The sequence below is a fragment of the Stigmatopora argus genome, chromosome 15, assembly GCF_051989625.1.
Source record: "Stigmatopora argus isolate UIUO_Sarg chromosome 15, RoL_Sarg_1.0, whole genome shotgun sequence".
In the NCBI taxonomy this organism is placed as follows: domain Eukaryota; kingdom Metazoa; phylum Chordata; class Actinopteri; order Syngnathiformes; family Syngnathidae; genus Stigmatopora; species Stigmatopora argus.
The window spans coordinates 7360724-7385550 of record NC_135401.1 but is presented as its reverse complement, the minus strand read 5'-3'; the positions used below and the strand labels follow the sequence as shown (position 1 = coordinate 7385550).

General features: G+C 41.2%; 1 protein-coding gene across 3 annotated transcripts; it reads right to left on the bottom strand.

Annotated features, from left to right (window-relative positions):
• Positions 1-77: 77 nt before the first annotated feature.
• Positions 78-19019, bottom strand: plekhh1 (pleckstrin homology domain containing, family H (with MyTH4 domain) member 1). 3 transcript variants are annotated; one of them, XR_013305339.1, is made up of 31 exons: positions 18827-19019; positions 13565-13714; positions 12427-12489; positions 12201-12350; positions 11833-11916; positions 11681-11762; positions 11434-11610; positions 10648-11357; positions 10490-10568; positions 8839-8918; positions 8488-8638; positions 8291-8427; positions 7398-7508; positions 7237-7323; positions 6985-7146; positions 6817-6897; positions 5878-6060; positions 5701-5812; positions 5273-5385; positions 4242-4418; positions 4031-4128; positions 3792-3969; positions 3549-3704; positions 3255-3352; positions 2856-2997; positions 2628-2746; positions 1894-2023; positions 1738-1824; positions 1536-1664; positions 1222-1449; positions 78-221 (listed from the first exon to the last, which is right to left on the bottom strand). XR_013305339.1 is itself a non-coding variant. In XM_077621701.1 (30 exons), exons 2-30 carry the CDS (start codon positions 13709-13711, stop codon positions 1297-1299), a joined length of 4176 nt encoding a protein of 1391 aa, XP_077477827.1. In that variant the 5' UTR covers positions 13712-13714; positions 18827-19019; the 3' UTR covers positions 939-1296. The 3 variants fall into 3 exon arrangements, 2 of the variants coding, with proteins under 2 accessions (XP_077477827.1, XP_077477828.1); XM_077621701.1 differs by lacking the exon at positions 78-221 and having other exon boundaries at positions 939-1449; XM_077621702.1 differs by lacking the exon at positions 78-221 and having other exon boundaries at positions 939-1449; positions 3792-3966.
• Between the last annotated feature and the right edge of the window lie 5808 nt (positions 19020-24827).

The following is a 24827-nucleotide window of genomic DNA, read 5'->3' as shown; positions in this document are numbered from 1 at the left end:
ACTGTGCACGCCCACACTCATACCTAGGGAGAATTTAGAGTGTTCAGCCAGCCTACCATGGATGTTTATGGAATGTGGGAGGAAACCAGAGTACCTGGAGAAAACCCACGCAAGCCCAGGAAGAACATGCAAACTCCACACAGTGAGGACCAACCTGGGGATCGAACCCACAACCCCAGAACTGTGAGGCCGACATGCTTACCACTCCTCCGCTGGGCCACCTGTTGCATTTAAAATAAACAAAAACATGAAATATGAGAATTAAGGTTTAACAGTAAAGTTAAATGTTTGGACAAACATATATTGGACCCAGATAGTGCTTTGACACCATGCTTTGATGTAGCAAAATAAGATTCTAAAATAAAAACAATTTGAATTAAAAATGACCAAACAAAGTTCCTACAAATCTTGCACTTTATTATCATGGGACACAAACATTTGTTAAATCACAAACTAGAACAAACACAATCTCTTTATACTCATGAACTGGGAAACTGGGATCATTGGCTGCCAGTGTCTCCCAGTTCAAATGGATTTTGATTTTAATAAATTAACAGTGGTTCGATCAGAAGATATTCAAGTTTTGTCCACATGTAATAAAGAGTTTATGTAAAATTTGCAAAATGCTAGAAAAAGTAGCTACAAAATGTGTGTTCTGGTCATTTTTTATGAAAATTGACTGTTACCACACATCACAATGAGACCGTAAAGTTCACGTTATAACATAATCCATTTTCCAATTTAGTAATTGATTGTTTAATGTGGAAGTCAAATTCACCCCGGCAAATGTGTAGAAATAATTTTCATTCAATCGTCTTCCTCACAAGAGAGACGGGGGTGCTGGAGCCTATCCCATATGATGTAGAATCTAATGTTGTAATGTTGTATTGCAATATAATTTATAATTTTTAAAAAAGGAAATTTTAATTTTATATCACAGCTTAACATAGAAATTATTTAATTTGAATATGACGTTTATGATGTGTGAAATCTATCAAAGCATAGTTTAACATGGTGTTTATTATATTAAAATGATGGAAACTCAATGTAGGAATCATTGCCTGTTGGTTGTAATCTGTTGAGTTAAAAGAGAATGTATCATTTTAAAATGTAACAATTTTTTTATGTTAAAAGTTGAATTTATCACGCTAAAAAAATACATTTACACAGTACAATGTCAAATCTACCGCATTATAACGTGAAATTCATCGATCTGCCTACCTCATAACATATTTTCATTTGGCAACTCCCCAAATAAAACGTCATGTCGGATTCAGCCCTCTTTTATAGCAGTCGTCAGACCAACGTTGGGACTTTGGTGCTATAATTCATGGTAGTGAAGGGACATGCATCTGTGTCCCTGAGTGTCCGAGGCTGGTGGTGAGCTTCTGGAAGAGTTGCAGCGCAGTGGTTCACATAGCTGGCCATGAGGAGTGTCAACTGTAGTATCTGAAGAAACAAAGTTTTGAATTACAAACCTGCCCTCATAAAAAACAGATCAAATCTGCATCCCAAGATCCTAAGGCGGCGCTTACCTTGGGTTTGGCCATGGCAAACAGCAGCTTCTCCACACCTTTCTTTCCCCCGCCGGCGACCAGCAGGAAGTCGTCCCCGCAGCCGCCGAAGGTGACCACCGAGCGGTAAGCGTACGTGGCCAACGTGTGCTACAAAACAACAAAAACGGCAGCGTTAATCGCTGTCACGCTCTACGGGGCAGTGCATTTTTTACTAAGCAACCATGGCATCGTCCAGCACGCACAGCCCGTCTTCGTTGACCGCCAACCAGGCCGGACCCCCAGCTTCGACGAGGGAAGGCGGCAACGCCTGCGAACCCATCCCCAGGAATAAAAAGTCAGTTCAGGCTTCGACGAAAAAACGTGAAATAGCGCACACCTTTACGGCGAAGAGTTTGGCACCAAACATGGGCCACCCGCGTGCCACTGTCAAGTAAATCCGTACGCACTCGGCCGCGCTGCAGCCGCGGAGCGCCGACCACTTGGCCGCCAAACCTTCAACGACGTCTCTGGAAAATGACAGCAAATTGGAACTCCGTTATTGACACTTGCATTAGCAAAGTGGCTCCCACTGACGACAATAGACATTAATAATCCATTTATCGTATTTTCTGGACTATAAATTGCACGTTTTTTCATAGGTTGGTTGCTATGGCGATTCATACTCAAGTGCGACTTGTATATGTTTTTTTTTCTGACCACCGGAAGCCTGTTATGTTTATTTTTTAGGGTTTAGTTATTTGAGAAACAGTTATATTAACAGATGCATATTTGGCCTGTTGTTCTCCATTTTGCTGTTACTTTAAAATATGTTTGCTGTTGGTTTCGGATTTTACAAAAAAAACAAAAAAATGTGATTGATATTTTTGCAGCTCTTCATTGTTTATTCTTTGGCTGGAGCAACTCAGGTGCGATTACAGTCCAAAAATCAGTTTCAATGGATTTGATGTTTATCGCTGTATGATAAAACAGTTTATATATTATCAAGAGAGATCCATGTGCGTATTATTTTTCCGACTGCTCCTAATTGGATCAAGTGTTTCTCAATTGGGCTAGAGGCAATTACGAGACTTCAAAGAACTTGCAATGAGTGTATTTGAGTGCACATCTGACCTCAAGTGTTCGGCACTACAGTTGCACTTGTAACGTTTGGGGTAGAAACGCTCCAAAGCCTGCAGGAGCATCAACTGAGACTTGGGCTGGCCCGTCCGCTCCAGATCACCATGCTCCACCTTGGGGGGAAAAAGGCTGTAAATATAGGGGGGTCTAGGACAATCTACTCCATTACTTCCATAGTCACGTCCTCAACGCCTCAAATACTGTTCCAGGCGGGGCTGATACCTGCGCCATGAGAGCGGCCACCTCAAGCGCAAGCTCCTTGTTGACGGGGAAGTAACCCTGTTGCACGTTGTCGTTCACCTGAAGGGCCAACAGGAGACGCTCTCGCTCTGTTTCACCTTTGACCTGAGAGCGGAAGCAAAGCCTGCGGCCGAAAGGACAAACACTCATGACATCATTTTTATCAGTTCATTTTAATAGATTTTATGAAATTAGATGAGATTCCCCAAGACGATGTAGGAAAGTTCATTGATATTTAGCCATTAGTTATTAATTCAATTACAGATCAATTAGTTTTATGTGAAAGCTTTTGGCATTTTTTGTTCAAACTTGACTTAAGTTCTGTCTGAGGAGAATAAAACTTTGAACAACATCATAAAGTCTCCATTTCTGACGACCCACCTGTTCTTATAAGTCAATCGTACAATCCGTGTTCCCTCATTCTTGCCCGGGTGAATCTCCTTGAGAGCCTGCTCCCATTTGGAAATCACGTCACAAATCTGCAGGAAAACAAAGTCACTTTTAAGAATATGATAACTTCACATGAAGTCATGATAAAGCTCCAGTTTTTTTTACCTAGGTCTACAATGTCTTCTGTGTCTGTGCTTGCTACTGTTTTGCTACTGCAACCAAGGGAATTTCCCGAATACGGGATGAAATAAAGTTCTAATCTAATATAATCTAATCTAAACACACCTTGGCGGTGGGCAGCAAGCAGTGTTCTAGCTCTTTTCCAGATGGGTCGTCGGTAAAGAGCGCAAAGCCGGACAGCTGAGGACTGCGCATTCCAATCCTTTGGTTCAGCGTGTCGAGGAACTCCTCTACAGTGGTGGAGCCGTCAAAACCCACCACCTGGGAGAGAAAGAGTCAGCCGTTAACGACCGTGACTCAACCTAGTCCGAATGGATTGGACGTCTACAACCAATATGGGTTCCTTACCTGATAGGTGTTGTTCATAAAGTGCACCGGGATGCTAAAGGGCAACGAGTGTTGGTAGGGGTTTCTTAGCAAGATAGAGACAATCTCCATGCGCGATGGTTTGGCCTCGCGCTCGCCGTTACGCAGCGTCCGCTCCACCGAACGCTGGCAGTACACTGCATACTTGCCCACGTCGCTACTGCCATCAGGAAAGTCATTTGAAACCGCCGGCGTGAGCTGATTAGGAAGACGTCTCTCACCTGGGGTCACCGTTTCGGAGGAGGTGCTGCTTGAGGTACCAGAGGAAGTGCTGCTGCGGGAGGAAGAGTGCCACGCACAACGATAACAGCTGCCAGCACTGCAAATAAATGAGCCACATTGCAGTAATACCTCGCCAATTTAAGGATCGACTATTGCGGAATTACCGCCTGGATCCGCAAAATATAGATGAAAAGTTTGTAGTGCAGGAACCTGGGTGAGGGAGTAGTTGCGTGGCGTGCGGCAGTTGGTCTGCTTGATGAGCTGACAGTACATCTCGTTGTGTAGTTCCGGATGCGACAGGCACACCTGTAGAGCGTTCTGCGCCAGCGAAGTGTGGTAGTCCACACACGGAGACTCCACCGGCACGTTGATGAACAGCTGACATGACTAAACGGAACAAACACGCGTTAATATGATAGGTTGTTATTGTGGCATGGATACACCAAACATATATGAAAAGTTTAGATTGTAGGAACAGTAATACTAGCATGAAATGAGGGGATAAAAATGCAAGTTACAATTTTAATTTTTCACTGAGCACTGTGTCACTTTTGTGGAAATTAAATAATAATTAAACGGACATCATAAAAACATTGTCTCTACATTGTGGTTATTCACCTATTGCACTAGGTCTTGGAACATATTAACTGCGATACATGAGCTCTTACTCTATATATTTTAATAAAAGACAAAGCTAGATACCCCTTAGATACTCTTACTGCTTATAGTTTATTTGTAGATGGATCGTATTTACTTTTGGTATTTCAAACTAACACATAAAAGACACTATATACATTTTAAGATCATTTTGTTTAAGTCATATTAATTACTTCAGGTGTAAAATTTTAATTTCAAAAAATATCGATGTTTATCTACAAATATCTATAGCACGTGTAGACTAAAGCCAAAATGAATACATACTATAAATTATGTTTTTATGTCATCAGTATAATTATTAATGATAATTTTTTGCATATTCAATATATTAAATTATATTTTTTTGTTGAAGTTTTTGGTAAAAGTTGTATTTTTTGGTTGAATTGATTTATTAATTTTGTTTAACTGTTCACAAGGAAAAAAACAAAAAAAACTTGCATCTTGAGCGTAGGGAATATTTCATTCCTATACTGAATTATATTACATGAAGTACTCTATCATTAAAGACTGTATATCTGGTTATTTCCTACTTGTCTGCATCAACATAAATAGTCAATAGCTGAATTAATTTTGAAAAGATGGACCTTAAAGAGTTTAAGAGCTTCCGTCTGCAGCGCCTCCGAGGGCAGCGTGGTGAGCGGCGAGCGCAGACCGTCCTTGGAATAGCACAACGCGTCGCTCTGCCACAGGCTGCATTCTGGGAAAAACAAACAACAACAACACAAAAAGATTGGCCGTCAACACTCGGCAGCTGACACGAGAAAGCCGTAAACACCGTCTGCCAGATGTCAAAATAACTTGGTGCTGACTAAATGTCTGTGTATTCATAGTTACAACGGAGATTTGTGAAATCAATCCAACTGCAAAGGTGGTTATATATATATATATATATATATATATATATATATATATATATATATATATATATATATATATATATATATATATATATATATATATATATAATATAACCACTAAGGCAAAAATCAAGCATTTGCTGTCTGTCAGTCACCTGCGTCTCCGTCCCCATCCAGCAATCTGCCGATAAGCCGCTCGTACTCGGTGCCCGCCTTCAGGTCGGCGCCCCCTCCCGCGGCCACGCACAAGTGATACAGCCATGCATCCTGTCCACCGAGTCGCGGTCAGCATCCGGGAAAAGCGTGGGGGGAGCTCATAGCGGTCGACTGACCTTTTCTTGTTTGGTGCCGACCAGAAGGTATGACGGACTCTGGTCGGCGGGCTTAACCACTAGGGTGCAGTGTGACGACAAGAAGCCCCCGCGGATGCCCGCCTCGTAGTCCTCGTCTGAATCGCGAGAGCGGTCCACTTCGCGGATGGACGCCGAGCGTAACTGCAGCTGTCCCAGGGGCAGCTGAGAGAGAAAAATAAGGAAAATGTTGGCTCATAAGATATCAGTCATAATTAGTTTTTTATGATTGACGGTAACAGACGTCCAATCCATTTGAACTAGGAAGGGATGGCGGTGATCGTTCGATGGATTAGACGTCAATCACTGTCAGTGATAACCAGTGTGTTCATTAAAGTTAACTACACTCAAGGACTAAAATTAAGGGTCGATTTAAGGCTGAAAAATCAATTCTCAGGATGTTGTTTTTTTCTTCAAAAGTTTTGAATGTTTTTCCAATTTTTACATGACCCAATAAAAAGACAGAAAGCCTCAAAACAAGTTCATAAAATATGCAGATTTTACTATGTTTAAAGGTATAATTAAATAATATACAAAACTCTAAAATAACATCTTTTTCTATCCCCCTATTTGTGCTGTCAGCCCCTAAATACAAAGTATGAGTTCCATCGTCCCAAAAAGTATTTATCATGTGATAATGTACTCAATGACTGTTTGCTAGGTTTTCTGTAAGGCAAACAACAAAAATGCATTTTTCTTTAAAAAGTTTGGAGCAAAAAAAAACTTGAATTAATACATAAATTGATTTCAATCTCCCAAGCCTTTTCTTTTTTAAGTACAAATTCTTCTCCAAATCCACCTTTTCTATAATTTACACTCAAGATAAGAATCTGACCTGAAAAACGAAAACTAATAAACTTCAAATTTCAAATGAAAATATTTGTACTTGTGCACCATTGCAAATAAATAGTGACTACTTACTTTATCTTCCTGGTTACGGTAGTAGTAAAAGACCTTTCCGACCAATCGACACCACACCATCTTGGAGTGTCCATGTTTGACCTACGGAAAAAGCAATAATTTAGCACAATTATCAAAAAATAATAAATTTTAAAAATATTTTGACCAAGCAAATAATTACAAAGAAACCTTAGTTAGCCAGCCTGTCACGGTGGGCTTCACGGAGGTCATCTCCACACCGGCCGGGCTGCTCACTTGAACACTCAGAACGTTCTGCAAGACGCGAATCCACTCCTCCAGGATGTTGGGTGAATCGGCCGCCAAATAGAAGGTTTTCTTCTCGGTGATCAACTGTAAAAAAATACAAAATCTTAATACGAGGAAAATGTCATATGAGTTGAACCAGTAAGAAGAAAAATCCTGTATTTGTGCAGTCCTCACTTGAAAGGTTTGCGCCCCATCTCCACGCACAATTCGGCAAGATGAGTTGAGTTGAATTTGACCTTCGGGTTTCCTGATGACATCACTCTGGAAGTTATAAAGAAGAGGGTGATTTCCTTTGTTGATGCCCTGAGCGGACGCCAGCTGCCGAGCCGACTCACGGGAGATTTGTAGTAAAGGATCTCGTCGTTCCGCAGGATAAACCAGCGTCGCTTCCACGCCTTCACCTGACTGCTCATCTTGAGCAGGTAGCTGCTTTTCTCCAGCGGCTCCTGAATGCGACAAGCTAAACTTGGGATGACTGCACTTTGCTCAATTTCCTTTCTGCAATCACATTCGTTCATTTGCCATCTGCTGTCAAAACAGCAAATTCATCCGTATGCAATTTATAAGAAAGTTCCCCTTGTTTTCATTTCATTAAAATCTATATTTTCCCATAAATAATTTCCATGACCTTAAAAATCAGTGAACCACTTCTGCTTGCATTTCAAGTGTATTTGTGTTTTTCTTAGTATGAATTCTATCATTAGTTGCAATGTTCTTGACGCTGTATTTTCAATTTTGATTTGTAAGGTTTACAGTTAGTGTTTTGTTGTAATTAGTAATATTATATAATAAAATAATATTATTATTGTATATGTTTTTTAAATGGATATTATCACTTTGACACATTTATATAAAGCTATAACTGTATTGATGTTTAATGAATATTAATATTCAAATGGACCCTATATTGACGTATCATATTTGCAACATGACTTTTGAGTAATTTCATATTTTTTTCCCACTGATGAAAACAGATGTATCAAATAAATATGATACAAATGATTAATTATTAATAATTTTGTAGTCTTTTTGTTCCGAGAGACTAATAAGGGCTCAGACTTTAAAGAAATACTTACATATCATTTAAATTAGCTTTAAAAGGCTAATTAATGTTATTCAATTGGTGAATTTATATTTAGATTAGATTGGGATTTGAAATGTTTTTATATTTTAATTGACATCATGTGGGACATATTGTTCATTTCTGTTTTTTCCCGTGGTTACTTACAGGCCCAATGCTCTCACAAGAGTAAGACGAAGTCCTCTGGACTTTGTGTTCTGGTTCCGAGTAGTCGCTGTCCAGGGAACAGGCGTCGGGTGGAATGGCGTAGTCGCACTCTGAGCCGACGGATGACACCGACACGCCTGGAAGGGACATTCAATTAAAGTCGCGCCTCAGCGTGATAAGGCGACACTCCCCCTTACCACGCTTGACAGCGCGGGGGCTCCCGGGAACGCCGCCCCGCTTGTCCGGGCTGGACACGGAGTTACGCAAGCTGGCCAAGGAGCCGCTGTCGTCTTCTGAACCCGAGTCATCGTTATCCCGTAGAGGGGTTGCGCTAATCTGAGTAGCTTTCTGAACACGAGAGAATAATTATTCATGTCTTATCAACTGGGTTGTCTCATATTGTCAATGGTAGTTAATGAGCTAATATTCAAGCATCAAACCATTTGTTGACCACTTGTTTAAAAGGTTAGATCATGTTAAAATCATGCTCTTTAAACATTGCAAACAATAGTGACTAAAAACGTTGAAAACAACGAGGAATGACTCACCCCTTTTATTGTGGTGTACACTGGAACGCAGATATTTTTGTAAATCGACTTGGCGGAAAGGTCCTGAGGCAAGACGGACCCTGAAAGCAAGAAAATGTTGGTTAATGACACAGTAAGTTTGATCAAAAGGATGGTTTGATGAATTTTAAATAGTACTCAAATATACTGAGCGAGTGGTTAGCACGTCAGCCTCACAGTTCTGGGGTCGAGGGTTCGATCCCAGGTCGGTCCTTATTGTGTGAAGTTTGCATGTTCTCCCTGGACATGCGTGGGTTTTCCCCGGGTACTCCGGTTTACTCCCATATCCCCAAAAATGTATGGTAGGCTGGTTAAACACTTTAAGCTCACAGAGTGCATGCAGGTCTCAAATCATCATAAAATCTATGGGCTATTTGATCATCCAACATTAATTAATAATAAGCATCTGACATGTTGATGTTAACAGCTGCATATCGGGGGACCTAAAAGTGTCTTTGGGTTAAACGTGACGCAAGGCAGCTGACAGTTTTGCATTCAGCCACGCTATAAACACTCTTGACAGGGACGCTCTTGTCTGCTGCGTCTGGCACAGAAAATAACTTTAAATCCAAACAGTTGACGCCACCTGTGCCTTTTATACAAATAACCTTGCCTAGGTGATTATTGCCTTCACTTCGTAATGTCACGCATCCAAATGGAACAGTCGGAATTTGACAAAATGTATAAGACTTTAATTAAATATCTAGCTCTTGTGATTTGAAGCCCAAGTCGAGACAAAATTAAAAAGAGGAATACGCCGAGTCAGCATCCGCATAATCCGCAACAGCTCCTCGGCAACTGCGGCAAGCCTGGCGAGGGATCGCTCAACCCGCTAAATACAAGGACCGACGTCGTCACGAGGGCGTAATTACACCCAGGCCTTTTTGCTTTCATCGCGGGTGATCATAAAGCAACCCTTTCACAAGAGAGCTTCTTTTTTTGACGGAGGAAGTGTCTACAGCCCAAAATGACCGATGCAGGTGTGCCAGGTACCGGCGCCACCAAAGGTGACATTAAAAGTCGCGGCCCATCACATTTTCAATAATCCACATTCAAAATATTAAAGCAAGATGCATATATAAATGACTGTATATTTGCTCTGTGACCAGACTTAAAAAAATGGAGAGAAAAGGTCAGGTTGAAATCGGTTTTAAAATAAGTAAGGAGTACCGTATATTCCGGACTATTAGTTGCACTTTTATTCATAGTTTTGCTGGGCCTGCGATTTATTTGTCTTTTATTTTTTCACTTTGACCACCAACAGCTTGTTATGCTGTGTATTTTAGGCTACAGTTGTCCAAAAAACTGTTAATAAATTACATAAACTAATACATTACATTAGTTAATTGCAATGCTCCTATTACTTTAATGTATAATGATGTATAACTAAGGATAAGCAGTACAGAAACTGAATGAATGTTATATAATTTATACTCCAGTGCAACTTATACATTATCTCTCCTTTCATTATTCATTGGCTAGAGCGATTTACAGTCTGAAAAATACGGAACTCCCTAAGAGGGAAAACTATTTCACTGCTCCCACTGACATTCCAAATCTGAAAACACTTTTTTTTTTTAAAAGTGAGAGAAAAAATGTTTGATCGGTAGCTAGTATTTGTAAGGGGACTCACCTCCGCCAGGGCACCTGGATCCGGGGGGCACCTCCGATACTCTTATTCCAGCCTTGGCAATGGCATAAATTCGACTTTCCTGCATGGAGTCATTCAATTTTATTCTCACACTATATCAAGTTTCAAAATTCTGCTTTCTTTAGATGAACTTTGCGTACCCAAGAAGGAAAACGATGTAGGGGAGGTGTGGGTGGTTTCAGACATTCAGGATCCAGGTTCTCTTGGTCCTCTGTGTAACCCACAAGGGTTAATCTGTCTTTCTGGCGGGGCTCCTGGGATCCGGGCCCCTCTAGGACAACGTCCATACTTTGCGGAAGCGTATCGTCAATGTCCGTCTCCTCTACGGGCGGGGAGAAGGGCGACGTGCTAGCGGTGAGGGTGGAGCAAGTGGACGAGGGCGTCATGATGTCGATGCTGACCAGCTGATGGAGTCGCTCTAGGCCGGGCTGGGGTTGGCTGAGGTGTTTCTTCACCAACTGGATGCTGTCCCTAGGGGTCAGCGGAGTGCGGATCTTGGGTAAGGTCATGCTAGCGCCTGACTGAGGGCCCGGCGTTTGGGCGGAACTGGGAAAGGGATTGTTGGTAGAGGGTGAATGTGGCACCAGTGGGCATTTGGGAGTCAGTCTGAGAGGCGACTTTAGGACAGTCTCGCAGGCTGAGGAGGAAGACGAAGACGAGGACGAGGAATGGAGGCACTGGGAGCGGAACTTGCTGTTCAGCTCGTCCGAAGAGTTGTCTCTACTCTCAGAAGAGGACGCGGGTTCTAGTCTGGAAATCTCCCGACTCTGGCTATGCGAGTGACGATCTTTGGTTGGATGGCCGTCTTTGCAAATCCCTTTCTGCGTCAGCTCGGGAGATCTTTTCAAATCTGATAGCAAAGAGTAAACAGACTGGTTCAACACATCAGGCGTTTGCAACTCATGACTGGGTAACAAACGATTCACCTATTGGTAAGTTATTGGCGGTTCCACAAGCAACTGCCAGTCTGCTGTTATCCGATGAGGGTAGGGTAAAAGGGCGGCTTGAAGCAAACGGAGTACTGCCCTGTACCTGGTGAGTGTTCGCTCTGGGGGAGTTACCAGGAGAGCCAGGTAGAAGGGAGTCTGTTTTCTCTAAAAGAGCTGAGAAATAAAACTACTTTCATTAGTTTTGTAGTCAGTCATAGGTGAGAGATCATCTGGCTTTACTGACCTTGTAGTTTGTCCTGCAACAACGAGATCTGCTCTGTCTGGTTCAGGTTTGACAGTTTAAGATTTTGGTTCTCCTGCTCCAGCTTTAGATGGGCAAAATAGGCTTAAGAATTGTCCTTATATTCAGAGTGGAATGCAACCATACATGCTTACCTCTTGGAGCTTTATAGTCACCCAGTCCTTAATTTTTGCAGATTTCTCTTCAATTATTTTAGCTTCTTGGGCTCTGACTAAGATCTGGAGTCAGAAAAAAACAGGACAACACGTGTCATCCAAACTGTTTTTCCATGGCAGGTGTTCTCAAACTTTTTGAGTGCAGTCATAATGCCATTTAACTCATTGCTATTGATGACAATATACGCCAATCAAGTCTTTTTCCCAGATAATGTTTTGACATATTTGATTCGGAATTGTTAGAGGGAGGAAAATCACGTGGATCCTCACATCGAGATTACAGTTTTACTCATTTGACCTCCAGTTTGAGAACCCCTGTTTTTTGGGAAAACTCCAACCTTTCACACCTGTTTCTTTAACTGAATCTCTAAACTCTTGATAGTAGCATCCTTCTCCTGGACCCGAATGGTCAGGTCTTGGTACTTCCTGTACAATAAGTTCTCAGATTCGCTGCTTTGGATGTTTGCCGACTTGAGTTTTTCCTCCATGGTGTGGATCTGAAAGTCACACTTTAGTTAAAACTGCTAAATTTGCAAGACTAGCCATAATCTGGACAAAAGCTGGCCTTTTCACCTGTTTCTCGGCGCTCTCGGCACGCCGGTCGGCCTCGATCACCCGCTGTTCCAACTCCTGCATCTGAGTCAACGAGACAAAAGAGACCAAGTCGCCATGGTTACGCGCGTCTGGGCTAAAAAGTCAGAAGGACTGCCCTCCGCCCTCTTCTTCTTTTCCGTGTGGGAAAGTTCAACAGGGCCAACGGACGGGAAAACCTCCTAATCAATAATTAATCGCTCTTTCTCGACTGGCAGGGATCTTCTACTACGTGACCGCCGCTGAACAAATACATTGTTACATATATACCAGGGACCCCACTTAACATTACTGGAATTGCTTGCACATTGACCATGCCCTAGCATGCCCCGATCCGACCTATCTTCCCTATTTTTTATCGTTTGGTTGCTCTATTATTGTCTAATAATCGTGACGTATTGGTCCATCAACAGATGGCAGAAATTGTCTATACAAGGTTCCTGAAACTAAAGTCATTGCTTCCATATTACACCACACGACCAAATGCACTCCTCACAAGACCTTTATCTCCACTGACTGCAGAGATAAACGTCATGTCACTTTTTTTTCACTCTCGCTCTTAAGCCTGCTTTTTTTCCACACCAAAGTGGGTCAATGTGTAAAACACTCCTAAATTGGCAAGAGAGAATAGATGAAGCAGAATAGAAAGCAGCCTTTCCAAAAAAGCAATAACAGAATGGTCACCACACAACAGCCCTCCCCAACACACCCAGACTGCAAAACTGGACTTCACTTAAAACACGCATATAATGCCACTAATATAAGAATATGATGTTATTATAATCATTATTATTGTGGGTTCGTGCTATAAATAGTTGCCACCTAATTTGATAATCCATGAGTCAGTTATTCCATTAATTGTTGACACTCTTAAACAATGCTCAACAATTTAAGTGGACTTAAAGTCAGAACTCTTACTCATGCTAGTGAAGCTGGAAATCATTATTTGACACTAAAAAGTTTGCTGATTGAGAGGTTCTTTAGTGGTTTCCCCTAAACTCCCCAAAGTGTGCCACCATGACTTAAATGTCGAATATTCGACACAAGCTGCCAATATCCGGTGAGACAAGATGACTGGACGCCGTGTTTACAGTTCATTGCGTTGACTCACGAGCTTTACCTTCTCGGCCAGCAGTTCCCGAATTTTTCCCGCTTGAAGTCGGAATCTGAGCAGCTGTATTTCCAGAGAGGCGCAGCGCTTCTGCCAATCCACGTCGGGCACCTCCACACCTCCGGGACCGGCGCTGCTTTCCAACACGTCAGCCATTTTCTAAAGGAGAAGTGGGCAGATTTGCGTTCATTGGTATTGTAACAGATTGAGGTTATCGACAATTGATAGTAACGTGTACTGTGAATAGCTTCAAATGGTTCTTGTGCAAGGTGTCGGTTTATGTGGCTTTTCTCTGGGTGAGTGTGCCGTCTGCTCTCATTTACAAGAAAACAAGCCACTTTCCTTCCGTGCTGGTGATTCAGCTTGCAAAAAGTGTGGCAGGCAAACTTGAAAAACTTCCTGCCGGTGACACACGGCGGAGTGGAGCGCAAACGAAGAAAACAGCTGGATCGAGTAAAGATTGAAACTTTCTTTCCGTTCCCTGGCGAAGCGGCGCACAAAACCTCGGTGGGGAGGTCGTTTCAGCGGGGGGAGCGGCGGGTTCATTGGCTCACAGGCCGGGCGGCCAAAGCAGGTCAGCACTGCCTGCTAACCCCAAACCTCCTCCCTCCCATGCAATCCCTTCTTAATTACAAGGCAGGGTTGAAACTGGATGCTAGTCCGGTCTGGCACAATGCTATCTTTCTGCATGACGGTCCCATAAGAGGGGGTGGACGAGCGGTGGGGGGGAGTTCTTCAGCCCTCGCAGTCACAGAGAAAAGAGGCAAGAATGTGTGAGGATGAATGGACAAAGTGCTGAATGCTGTTTCCAACAGAGCCATTTTACCTGAAAATGTAGAGGGAACTGCTTGTGAGGCAGTTTGGAATGATTATGTTTCAGTGCCATTGACGGTGATACAGTAAATTGCGAAAAACTTCATTGCATGTGACTGAAAATTCAGTCTCATATACAAACATGGTATCAATTTTGGAGCTATCGGATGAAGTTTTGAGGACAATTTAGCTTGTGAAGTACTTGTGTTCTTGAGAATTTTTTGTGCATCTTTTCAGGACATGGTTACCAATTGTTATCTTGCCAAGAAAAAAGACTTTTGAGGCATTTTTTTCTTTTTAAACAATCTAAAGGACTCTCTATTCAGCCAAAATTGGTACTTTGAACCAAAACGGCTGACGCCTTCAAATATGGCTTCTTAAAATTTGTTTCATGATCAATATAGCTAACAAGTTTAATCTTGGTAAATCAGTTGACTTTTGAGAATTGTTTATAACATTCTAAAGCAGCCTATTGAGCCAAAATGGCAGGTGTCAAGTTATTTATCAACAATGGCATTTTGAAACTTTTGGGGCACCCTGACTCCCAAATGTCATTTTCCCAAAATAACTGACTTTCTGTTGCAACTTCCCTTTAAAAAAAATAAACAAAACAGGTCTTTACATGAAAGTTTGGAATCTGGAAATGACCAAAACGACCCCAAAACTGCGGCATTTCAGGTAAAACGACAAGAGCCTTTTCTGCTGATATCTGTTAGCATTTACTCATGGTAAACAAGACTGCCAAACTTCTATTGCTAAGGCAAACTGGGCTTCAGCGGGCCACTGCCTCAATATAAAACAAAGCATGTCAAAGTCCACCCGGGCACAAAACAAAAGTAAAGTCAAGCAATAACAGCCTGAGAAGAGACGCCTTCAGCACGGCAGCAGACGAGACGTTCAAAGTCCGCCCGCACTCCCTACAATTAGGTCGCTTATAAATATAGGCTTTGGCCATACAAACTACAGAAGTCCTGCACGGGAAGGTTTTTGGACTCGGAATGACCACTTGGTGATCGACTGCCTGGCGGCTCTGACGGGGAGGAACGGAAAACCAATCTTAATGAGCGCATACAAAAGTTTCTAGGGTTAAGCATATGACCTGATTGGCTGCCATTGATGGCGATTGACGTCCAGTCCGTTGTTAGTCAATCCGTATAATCCAAATAAAGCCCCATTTGGTGCCTTGTACCCTCTCAATAGCGGCTTGCTCATTCCCCCCCGGAAACAAAACTTCCAGGGTTTCCCAGCTGGAGCTCAAGGCGACAAACTTTCTACTGAGCAGAAGTCAAACTGGGGTTTACTAAAGACCACCTTGGAAGTGGGGTGAGCAGAATATAGGGCACCTTTGCCTACTGTGTCTTGTATCAACAAACATTTGACACGTGGGAACGGTGCAAGTGGTGGACTCTTAAAGCTTTCAGGGATCTGGCTGCCTGTTGCTTTCCCATTAGGCCACCCAGAAAGGACGGGAGGATCCAGAGGGGAAGCTTACTTTCGATGACTGCACACAAACTGAATGAAATATAGGAAGTCTCTGTCAAAGAGAACGGAAAGAATGGTGCTCAGCTTCATAGGTACTCAGAGGAACCAAATGGAGTTTCAGAAAGGACGCCAAAATGGGAACCTGGAATGAAGTGTTAATTTTCTTCTTTTTGTGTGGCCATTTAGACCGCCATTACATCATGTTCGCATCCATGGTGACCCACATGCTAAAACAATGAGCTGCAATTTGAGCGCCCTAGCACACAATTCAGCTCACATTGTAAAATACCATACCTGTCAACCTCGGTCAATTGCTCCCCTTATTATTGATTGCAATTCCTCTTATTAAGCGAAAATAAACCTTACCGAAACAACACAGCACATATTTACTCACTTAGGGCGCACTTAAAAGTCTCAAATATTCCCTTTGTATGCACTAAATTCAAGATTCTGTTGCTGTATAATGCTGACAGCTTGACTCTCTGGGTACATTGCTTGCTGACGCGCTATATTTACATACTGAAAAGGCGGAGGTGTGAAAGGGGAATGCGCATACATATTGCATATATGCATATTAGCAGTCGACAATGATGTTTTTGTCTGCTTCTAGTGACCGAGACGGTCCGGATTAGAGACGAAATTCGTAAAAGGATATCGGTTCTTCCAAGAACTTTTAAAAAATCCTGTGAAAAAGTTGTTATACAGCGTACACAATTTGAAATAATCAAAAAACGAATAAAATACAGGAAAAACATATATGTTGACAGGTATGAAAACAGACATTAGCTTCACTGCTTGTCCTCTATTTTTTCTTCCGCACAAAGCGTGGAATTTTGCTAAAATGTACTAAAAAATAACTTCTTCTTCTAAAGAGCCATAACGTTTGAAATTGTGGCTCTAAAACTTTTTTTTCTTGTGTATTTTTTTCTAAATAGAGTTGAAACTTGATCACGTCACGGGAAGTACAAAAACCGAAGGTCAATGTCTCGACTCTTTGGTTGCAAAATACCTTCGCAACTTGTCGGTTTTAAAGCTATGTAAGTCCAAATAGAAAGTTGAAAGTGGGTTAAAAGAGGTATAAAAGTCCGGAAGAAGATGTTTCGAGACTAGTAATTTTACTGCTCGAATGGGGACTCTAATTGTACCGCTCATGCGGGCGGGCCAGATGGTCGTGGTCTTTCCTCACTAATACTATGGAAGTATATCAACTTGGCTAATAGAGCTCAGGCCCCAATAGAACATTGAATTGTAAATTATACATATTTACTTAATGGCACTCGCACCTAGCCTACAGCAAACATTGAGATTTAAATATAAATCATTTTTGGGATGAATGTATGCCAATCTGTGACACATCACTTTCTAACCGTCCTGTTCTAGCGCCATTCTTTCTTTAATGTGTTGCTATTATTTATTTATTTATAGATCACAGTTTCATACCTGTCAACCTCTGCCGATAACTGCCCTTATAAATGATTATGATTCCCCTTACAAACCCCCAAAAAACCGTACAAACACCGTACGAGTCGTACGGTGTTTGTACGGTTTTTTGGGGGTTTGTAAGGGGAATCATAATCATTTATAAGGGCAGTTATCGGCAGAGGTTGACAGGTATGCAGTTTCAAGCCTACTGCCGTGGCGTGATTAAATGTAAACAGGTGCAATTCCATCTCTAAAACTAACTAACTGAAAAGTTGTGCTTCATTATGCATTTTTTTTTTTGCGCACAAGAACCTGGAAAAATCTTCATCCAGTTATTTAAAAAAGACACACTTAGGTGCACACACACACAAGCAACGACACGCTTCGGAGCGAGCAGCTGCCCTGATGTCAGTGATTAGTCACTGGAGGTGACATCATCCACAGCAGACGTTCCCACATCCCGCCTCGCGCCCATTCCGAAAGACGCCTCGAGGGCTCCAGATGTGGGTCAAGGCTACTACGCACGTGCCAAACTCCACCGCCATATGACTGTGTTTTTTCCCTAACGTACACTACTGTTCTTATTTTAGACATTTAGCAACAAAAACGTGTTCATTCATCTTTTCAATTATTTTATGTTTTTTTTGCACAAGCTATAAGTGCTGTTGTAGTTGGAAGAAATATGTTATATGAACTCATGGGATGCCACTGAGGGCAATAGACGTCCTATGTCTATGTCTATTGCCGTCAATGGCAGCCAATGAGTTAACAGCTAGCTTGTGATGTGTAACCACACACCTCAGACTACCTTGCATGTGCTTTTTCTCTTACCAGGAATCTTTTATTGGGGTATGCCACATAGAAAAAGTGATTCAAACACAAACTTTGTGATTGTTCGGCATCCAAAGGTGCATAAGTAAAGGCAAGACATGCCATCTAATGCATAGAAGTCATTTTACGTGATTTCTATTCATCAATTGTCATGACATTTTTCAAGTGGGACAAAAAAGCCTACCCAGTGTTATATGATCAAATTGTGGATATTTTTTAAGAGAAAAAAATACTAGTGGTGACTAATACACTTGCTAACTTATTGATACTGAATGTTATGATGTTGTTTTTCATGCTAGAAAACATGGTTTTAGTGAAAGTCATTTTTAAGAAAAGGTACTTTAAGCTGTCTTTTTTTTTAAAACAGAAAATAAAACTAAAGAAATTGAAGTTTTTTTCCTTGCTGGTAATTAAGTTGAAATTATTTTTCATATGTTTGTTAGGTAATATAAAACACTTGTTTTTATGTACTGCAAAAAGTAAACAGTATTTTCTTTCATCTTAAAATGATTTAAACCTTTACATTTTTAAACATATATAGATGAAATTGTGAATTTTTTCTCTCCCATCTCAAGAAAGAACAAAAAAAACATTGCATCTTTTTGGAAAAATGAAATACAGCAGAGTAGAAAAAAGCATTTCACACGTGCATCGCAATTGCTGCAAAGGTATACATATGGCACAAAAATATTTTCTTACTTTTCTCATGTTTGTTTCAATTACCTTTTAAGTGTTCCCCTCCACTAACAGTCTCAGACTGGCACACTCCAAAAGGCTCGTCTACTCATTCATTCTTCTTCATGCTGCAGATGTAAAACTTGGGCCAGCACTCTCACCCGGCCTCGCTCAGCTCACTGTGTGAGCTCGCCGCACGCATGGCCGCACTTTTCACTGCAAACACACACACACACACACACACACAGACACACACACAACTCACAGACTCACAAAGGCTCCACCCGGCCTTCTGAGTGGGCCATTTTCCTTTAAATGGCCCAAAGAGGGATCAGGTTTCTTGCAAGTAGTCACCCCTCACCCTCTACTTCTTCTTTTGGAACCTCCTATTCCATTTAAGAGTTATGGGTGGATATGAATGATCACGTATCCGTGCCATTGACGGCAAAAGGCATGGGAGGGGCTAGCAGCAATCACTTGCAGCTTTAACGGAAGTCAACGAGTTGATATTTATTCATTTGTTCATTTTACCTACCATGTATCCTCATAAGGGTCGCGGGCGGTGCTGGAGCTTATCCAACCAGGCACGGGACACCCTGATTTGGAGGCCAGCCAATCGCAAGGCACAACGAGATGGACAGCCATTCACATTCACATTCATACCTAAGGGCAATTTAGAGTGTTCAACCAGACTACCTTGCATCTTTTTTGATATGTGGGGGGAAACTGGAGTACCCAGAGAAAACCCAGGCCCACTTTATCCTACTTTTTCAACAATGGTGGGCAGCAGTTTTCTGAGTTAGCATCAAATTTTGTTACTGTGATATTCTTATGCGTGTCCGCATTATGGCTCTTCCAATGTTGGATGACTTATGTTATTACAGAACTATCATTCTATATTTTGCATTCATTTTGTACACCTCCAATAAATTGGACGTCTTTTGCTGAAAATGACAGCCAGTGATTTGAGCCTTTATACGTGTGAGCATTTTAGAGTGCAGTACTTGCTTGGAACTCCAGTGTGTCACTTTCCACTTGTTTGCTGTCGAAAGAAGAGAAGAAGAGGAAGTTGCCCGACCTCGGCTGTGCAGCTACTCCTCAAATCGGGCCACCCACAGAAGAAGCTGAAAGGGAAAGAGAAGCAAAAGGGAGTTAACAAGTCTTGTTATTACATGAGGGCGGGGGGTTAGTTCTGTGGGGATATATAGGCAGGCCTTTTATCCAACACTCACACCATTCTGCCTTCTTATCAAATGCCTTTCTCGATTGTGCTGCTGCATATAAGTTTTTCTTTTTTTTCACTACCATATTTAAAAAAAAAACTTAGAAAGATTCAATCTTATATTCAATAGTATATATATATATATATAAATATATATATGCATATATATAGTGTATATATGTATATATACATATATATGTATACATATATACACATATACATATATATATGTATACATATATATACACATATACATATATATATATGTATATATATATGTGTATATATATGCATATATATAGTGTATATATGTATATATATATATATATATATACATACATATATATATATATATATATATATATATATATATATATATATATATATAATCTTTTTCTGAACCGCTTTATCTTCATGCAATCTAGGGTTGCAGGGGTAGCTATATGTATGTATGTATATATATATGTGTATATATATATGTATATATACATACATATAGCTATATATGTATATATATGTATATATGTATATATATATACATATATATACATATATATGTATATATATACATATATATATATATATATATATATATATATATATATATATATATATATATATATATATAATCTCTTTTTCTGAACCGCTTTATCTTCATTAGGGTCGCAGGGGTAGCTGGAGCCTATCCCAGCTGACTTACACCCTGAATACCGATTCAGGGTGTCCCCTGCCTCTTAGAGCGTCCAATCAGCGTACCATGCATGTTTTTGGAATGTGGGAGGAGTACCCGGAGGAAAGCCGCGCAGGCCCGGGGAGAACATGCAAACTCCACACATTGGAGTTCAATTTTTAAACAGTTGCATGTCGCTCTCTGCTGGACAAAGTAGGAGAGCTCTCATTCCTAACATGGCCTCCAGAGGCCACCTAAGGAGGAAAAATATAGAAGGCTGGGTTGACAATTCAACAAATTCAGTTGTTCCATCTAGTTGGCTTTACCAACTTTCTGGAAGTGTTTGTGATCTTTATTCTTTTAGCTTTTCTATAGGCATACGTGGCCTATTATACACGATGACATAGTATAAATGTCTCTTCCGCCAGGTTATAGATTCAAATCAGTCCAGTTCTGTTAGATCAAATTTTCTTTGCATTAATATCAGAGAAAATATTGTAGTCACCTAAGCTTCAAAAATGGCATTGCCTTTTTAATGGAATGATTAGATCTTATATTTTGAGGCCCTCTTGAACATTATATAATTCTTCTAATATACATTTGTTGTGAGATTTTTCTAATGTATAAGATCTTCTGGTCCAATATAGGTCGCGGGGAGACAAGCGGACAAAACAATAGACTCAACCTGTGTAACAAATGTCCAGCCCGAGGAACTTTGATGGTTCACATTAAAAGGGGGAGGTGGCAGTTGAAAAATTGCATGAGGGTGGGGGGGGGGCTTCACGCGGCATCCTCCCCAACCCCATCAACAACGCGGGCGAAAGGTTGCAACCTTGCCGTCAGCTTCTCAGTGGGAGCTAAAACAGTAGAAACAATCCGGCACTCTCTCGGGCGTCACGAGCAACAAGGAACCCCGTCCGGACGCTTAACCTTCGACGCCACGTCCCATTAAGCAACGGACGCCGTGATCAAACGGGGCCGTGCCCGACTCCTCCTCTGCCCGCTCAACCGGACTGAAGGATCGGAGGGCGTCCTGGTTCTCAAGACTGATTGGTAAACAATGGAGGCCCCCCTGCGCTGTGTCACTTTTGTGTGTGTTGAAGCATCTTGCACACACAAAACTAGCCTGAGAGGGTCCGCCAACCCGCAGGAGCAGGTGGCAGATTGCATCCGCTTGGGCGCAGTTTTTTCTTGGCCAGCTGTGAACGACGCGGGTCAACGGCAAGACGGTTCTCGTGAGAACTACGACCAGAAGCCGTGGCACCAAAAAGACGGCTATACCTTATTGGGTGTTTGCCGTTCATTAATTAATTCTCAGGGCCAGGGGGGTTGAACTTTTTGTTTGAGGGCCAGATACAGAAAAATGGAAGGACCAAGTTCTCTCTTTGTTTTAATAAACCCTCTAAAAAAACTAATTTCAAAAATCAGAACTACAATTTGGGCAATACGTGATCACTTGAAGACCAATAAACAAACAACAGACGAGCAAAAAGTGGCACCAATTTTCGTTATTTACAACAATTACCCCAGTGGTTAGCATGTCCACTTCACCGATTCTGATATCGAGGGTTCAAACCCCGGTTGTTTTCCATCTTCCTCTGTGGAGTTTTCATGTTCTCCCCAGGTGGGCCTGTGTGGGTTTTCTCTGGGTACTCCAGTTTCTTCCCACATCCCAAACACCTGCATGATAGGCTGGTTGAACACTCTAAATTGCCCCTAGGTATAAATGTTAGCGTAAATGGTTGTCCAACTCCTTGTGCCCTGCGATTGGCTGGGAGACCCATTTAGGGTAAAGGCTCAAGCACCCCTGTGACCCTTGTGAGCATAACCTGTGCAGAAAATGAATCAATGAACAGCAATAGGGAAACATTATTTTAGCTGTAAATACTCTGTTTCCATATTAACACAATTAATTATGAGAGGGATTTATAGTAGTTATTGATACAGTTACACTCCTGGACCACCATTGTTTATTGTAAAAAAATCAGGCAATATAATCTTTTTATTTAGGTGCAGGTGCACGTTCAAATTCAGGTTCAAGCCAGTACTGTTGCTAGTCAAGTCCAGGCCCATATGTTGCTATTTGAACTTTTAATGTGTAAATAAATAGAAATACTTGAAGCTTTTAATCCATGTCCACACCTGTATTTTTGTATCAATGGCCTTCATTGTTTCCTTTTATCCAGATGAGCCCATGTCGAATGGGAAAAAAATGGGTCTGTTTACATTTAATGTTAAAAAAAATCTGATGCATGACGCATATGGGCAAAGAAATGACAAGTGACCTGCAGTTTGAATACAACCTGAAAGATTTAGGATGCTTGTCCAGGCTCATTCTGCTAGAACGAACGGCGCCTCCGCACTAGAGCGCAACTGTTCTTGGGTTTTTTCCATCCTCCACCTGATTTCGATCCCTCACATCTGGCTCGAGTTAGCAGCGGACATGCCCGAACCCTCCTGCGGCCTAGCTAATGCCGAACCGGTCGTCGGAGGTAAACACATCCCATTGCGCGGGGCAGACGCGAGTCGGGCTACCAATGGCGGCTATTCGGGTCCAGCCCACATGTTCCGCAGACGGGAATGCAAAACATCCTGAGTAGAACGGAGGACATCTGGAGCACAGATGTCTTGTCACAATTTTTTGAAAGAGAAATAGCACCTTATTTGCTAAAAACATGGACATCCAGTGACCATAAACTAAGGGTGTCTGGCACTGACCATTTGCCCCTCAGTCTAAGTAAATTGGAGGATGGAATCCTACCCTGAAAATACATATTTTTTCCATTCTCAAAGAAAACTTGATTGGTTTCACTGGTTATTTATTGTCCACATCATGTGTATCAATTAAGTGGAGTCTTCATGGCGTGTCCAAAGTTGGCTGACCATACACTTCACAATAAAGCCATTAGTTGCGTGTTTTCTAAAGTTTTCTGCATTCCTTTTGGGTAATACACAAGATGAATATGGACATTCTTCCCAGAAGATATTATAAAAAGATTAAAATAAGTAGAATGACCTTAATAATGAATTATTAGAATGTGTTTTCTTTTTCTTTTTAAGAATGCACCCTTTTGTTAGTTAGTCAGTGCTTAACTTAATAGAACTTGTCAACCGGAACCAGAAAAAAGATCATTGTTCCTTTACAGAACATTTTTTTAGCACGGACATACAGTATACTGTATTAAATACTCAGTTGTTATGTATTAAAAGAGGATTTACGTTTTAAAAGGGCCCTTTAAATATGATAGGAGACCGTAGTAAAAATAATATTAGGTATTACAGACTCCAACACAAGTCTGATTTAGTGACTTAAACGATTACAAATATTTGTGTGGAAACTAAAAAATATGTTATGCTCATTCAAAAAAAAAAAACATAATATATATGCTAAAATGATCAAATTCAAATGTCACGTGGCAGTGCAGTTATTCTTATCCCCACTAGAAGTCACTTGTGCTCTTTTTTAAAGTTTTCAGGTGAGGGCCTCAAACTAAAACATGGAGTGAAATATTTTGTTGCAGGTCATTCTTGTAAAAAAAAGCCATAACGTCACAAAAAGGCATGTCAACCATTGAGGGACTCCTGTGGTGTGTGTGTGTGTGTGTGTGTGTGTGGCTAGTTTTGAGGAAAAAAGTGAGTACAGGTTGTAATTAAGAGTTAATGAATGTTTTCAGCCCAACGTTTTCCGCCCAGGTTATATGTTTTCCGCAAGTAGACCCCCAATAATGACACCCTATTTGTGCCGTCAGTTCCGCTGCAACCTCCTTGTTTTGGGTAAGGAGATCCCCGTGTGTTTATGGAGGTAGAAGCCCCCACGGGCTCTGATCTGCTCCTCCAATGAGCTAAAATGTTTGGAAGAAGTGTCATTTTTGCAGAACATTTACATTGTATCTCAATGCTGCTTTTTTCATAGGGGGAATGCAGATCCATTTGACTTTCCTGCAGCGGCATAGATTCGTGTTAAAAAAATAAAGGGAAAACTATTCCTCTTCATTTTTTCGTCTGATTTACCGTATACTGTGATTTATAGTACAAAAAAATAGTGTTCACTCACATCAACGTCATTTAGGCAACTAGAATCATAATATATATACAATTTCTTTCCAATATCGGAAAAAGAACACTGGAAGATTTGCCTATTTCTGTTTTTCAATAGA

Bases quoted from the DNA above. Each gene is read 5' to 3' on its own strand.
- plekhh1 (XM_077621701.1), bottom strand. From the start codon at position 13,711: ATGGCTGACGTGTTGGAAAGCAGCGCCGGTCCCGGAGGTGTGGAGGTG. The intron at 8,428-8,487 runs GTAAGGGGGAGT...TGTCCCTTCCAG, and splicing joins CCCCCGCGCTGTCAAGCGTG to GCGTGTCGGTGTCATCCGTC. The intron at 5,813-5,877 runs GTCAGTCGACCG...CTCGGTGGACAG, and splicing joins TCGGCACCAAACAAGAAAAG to GATGCATGGCTGTATCACTT.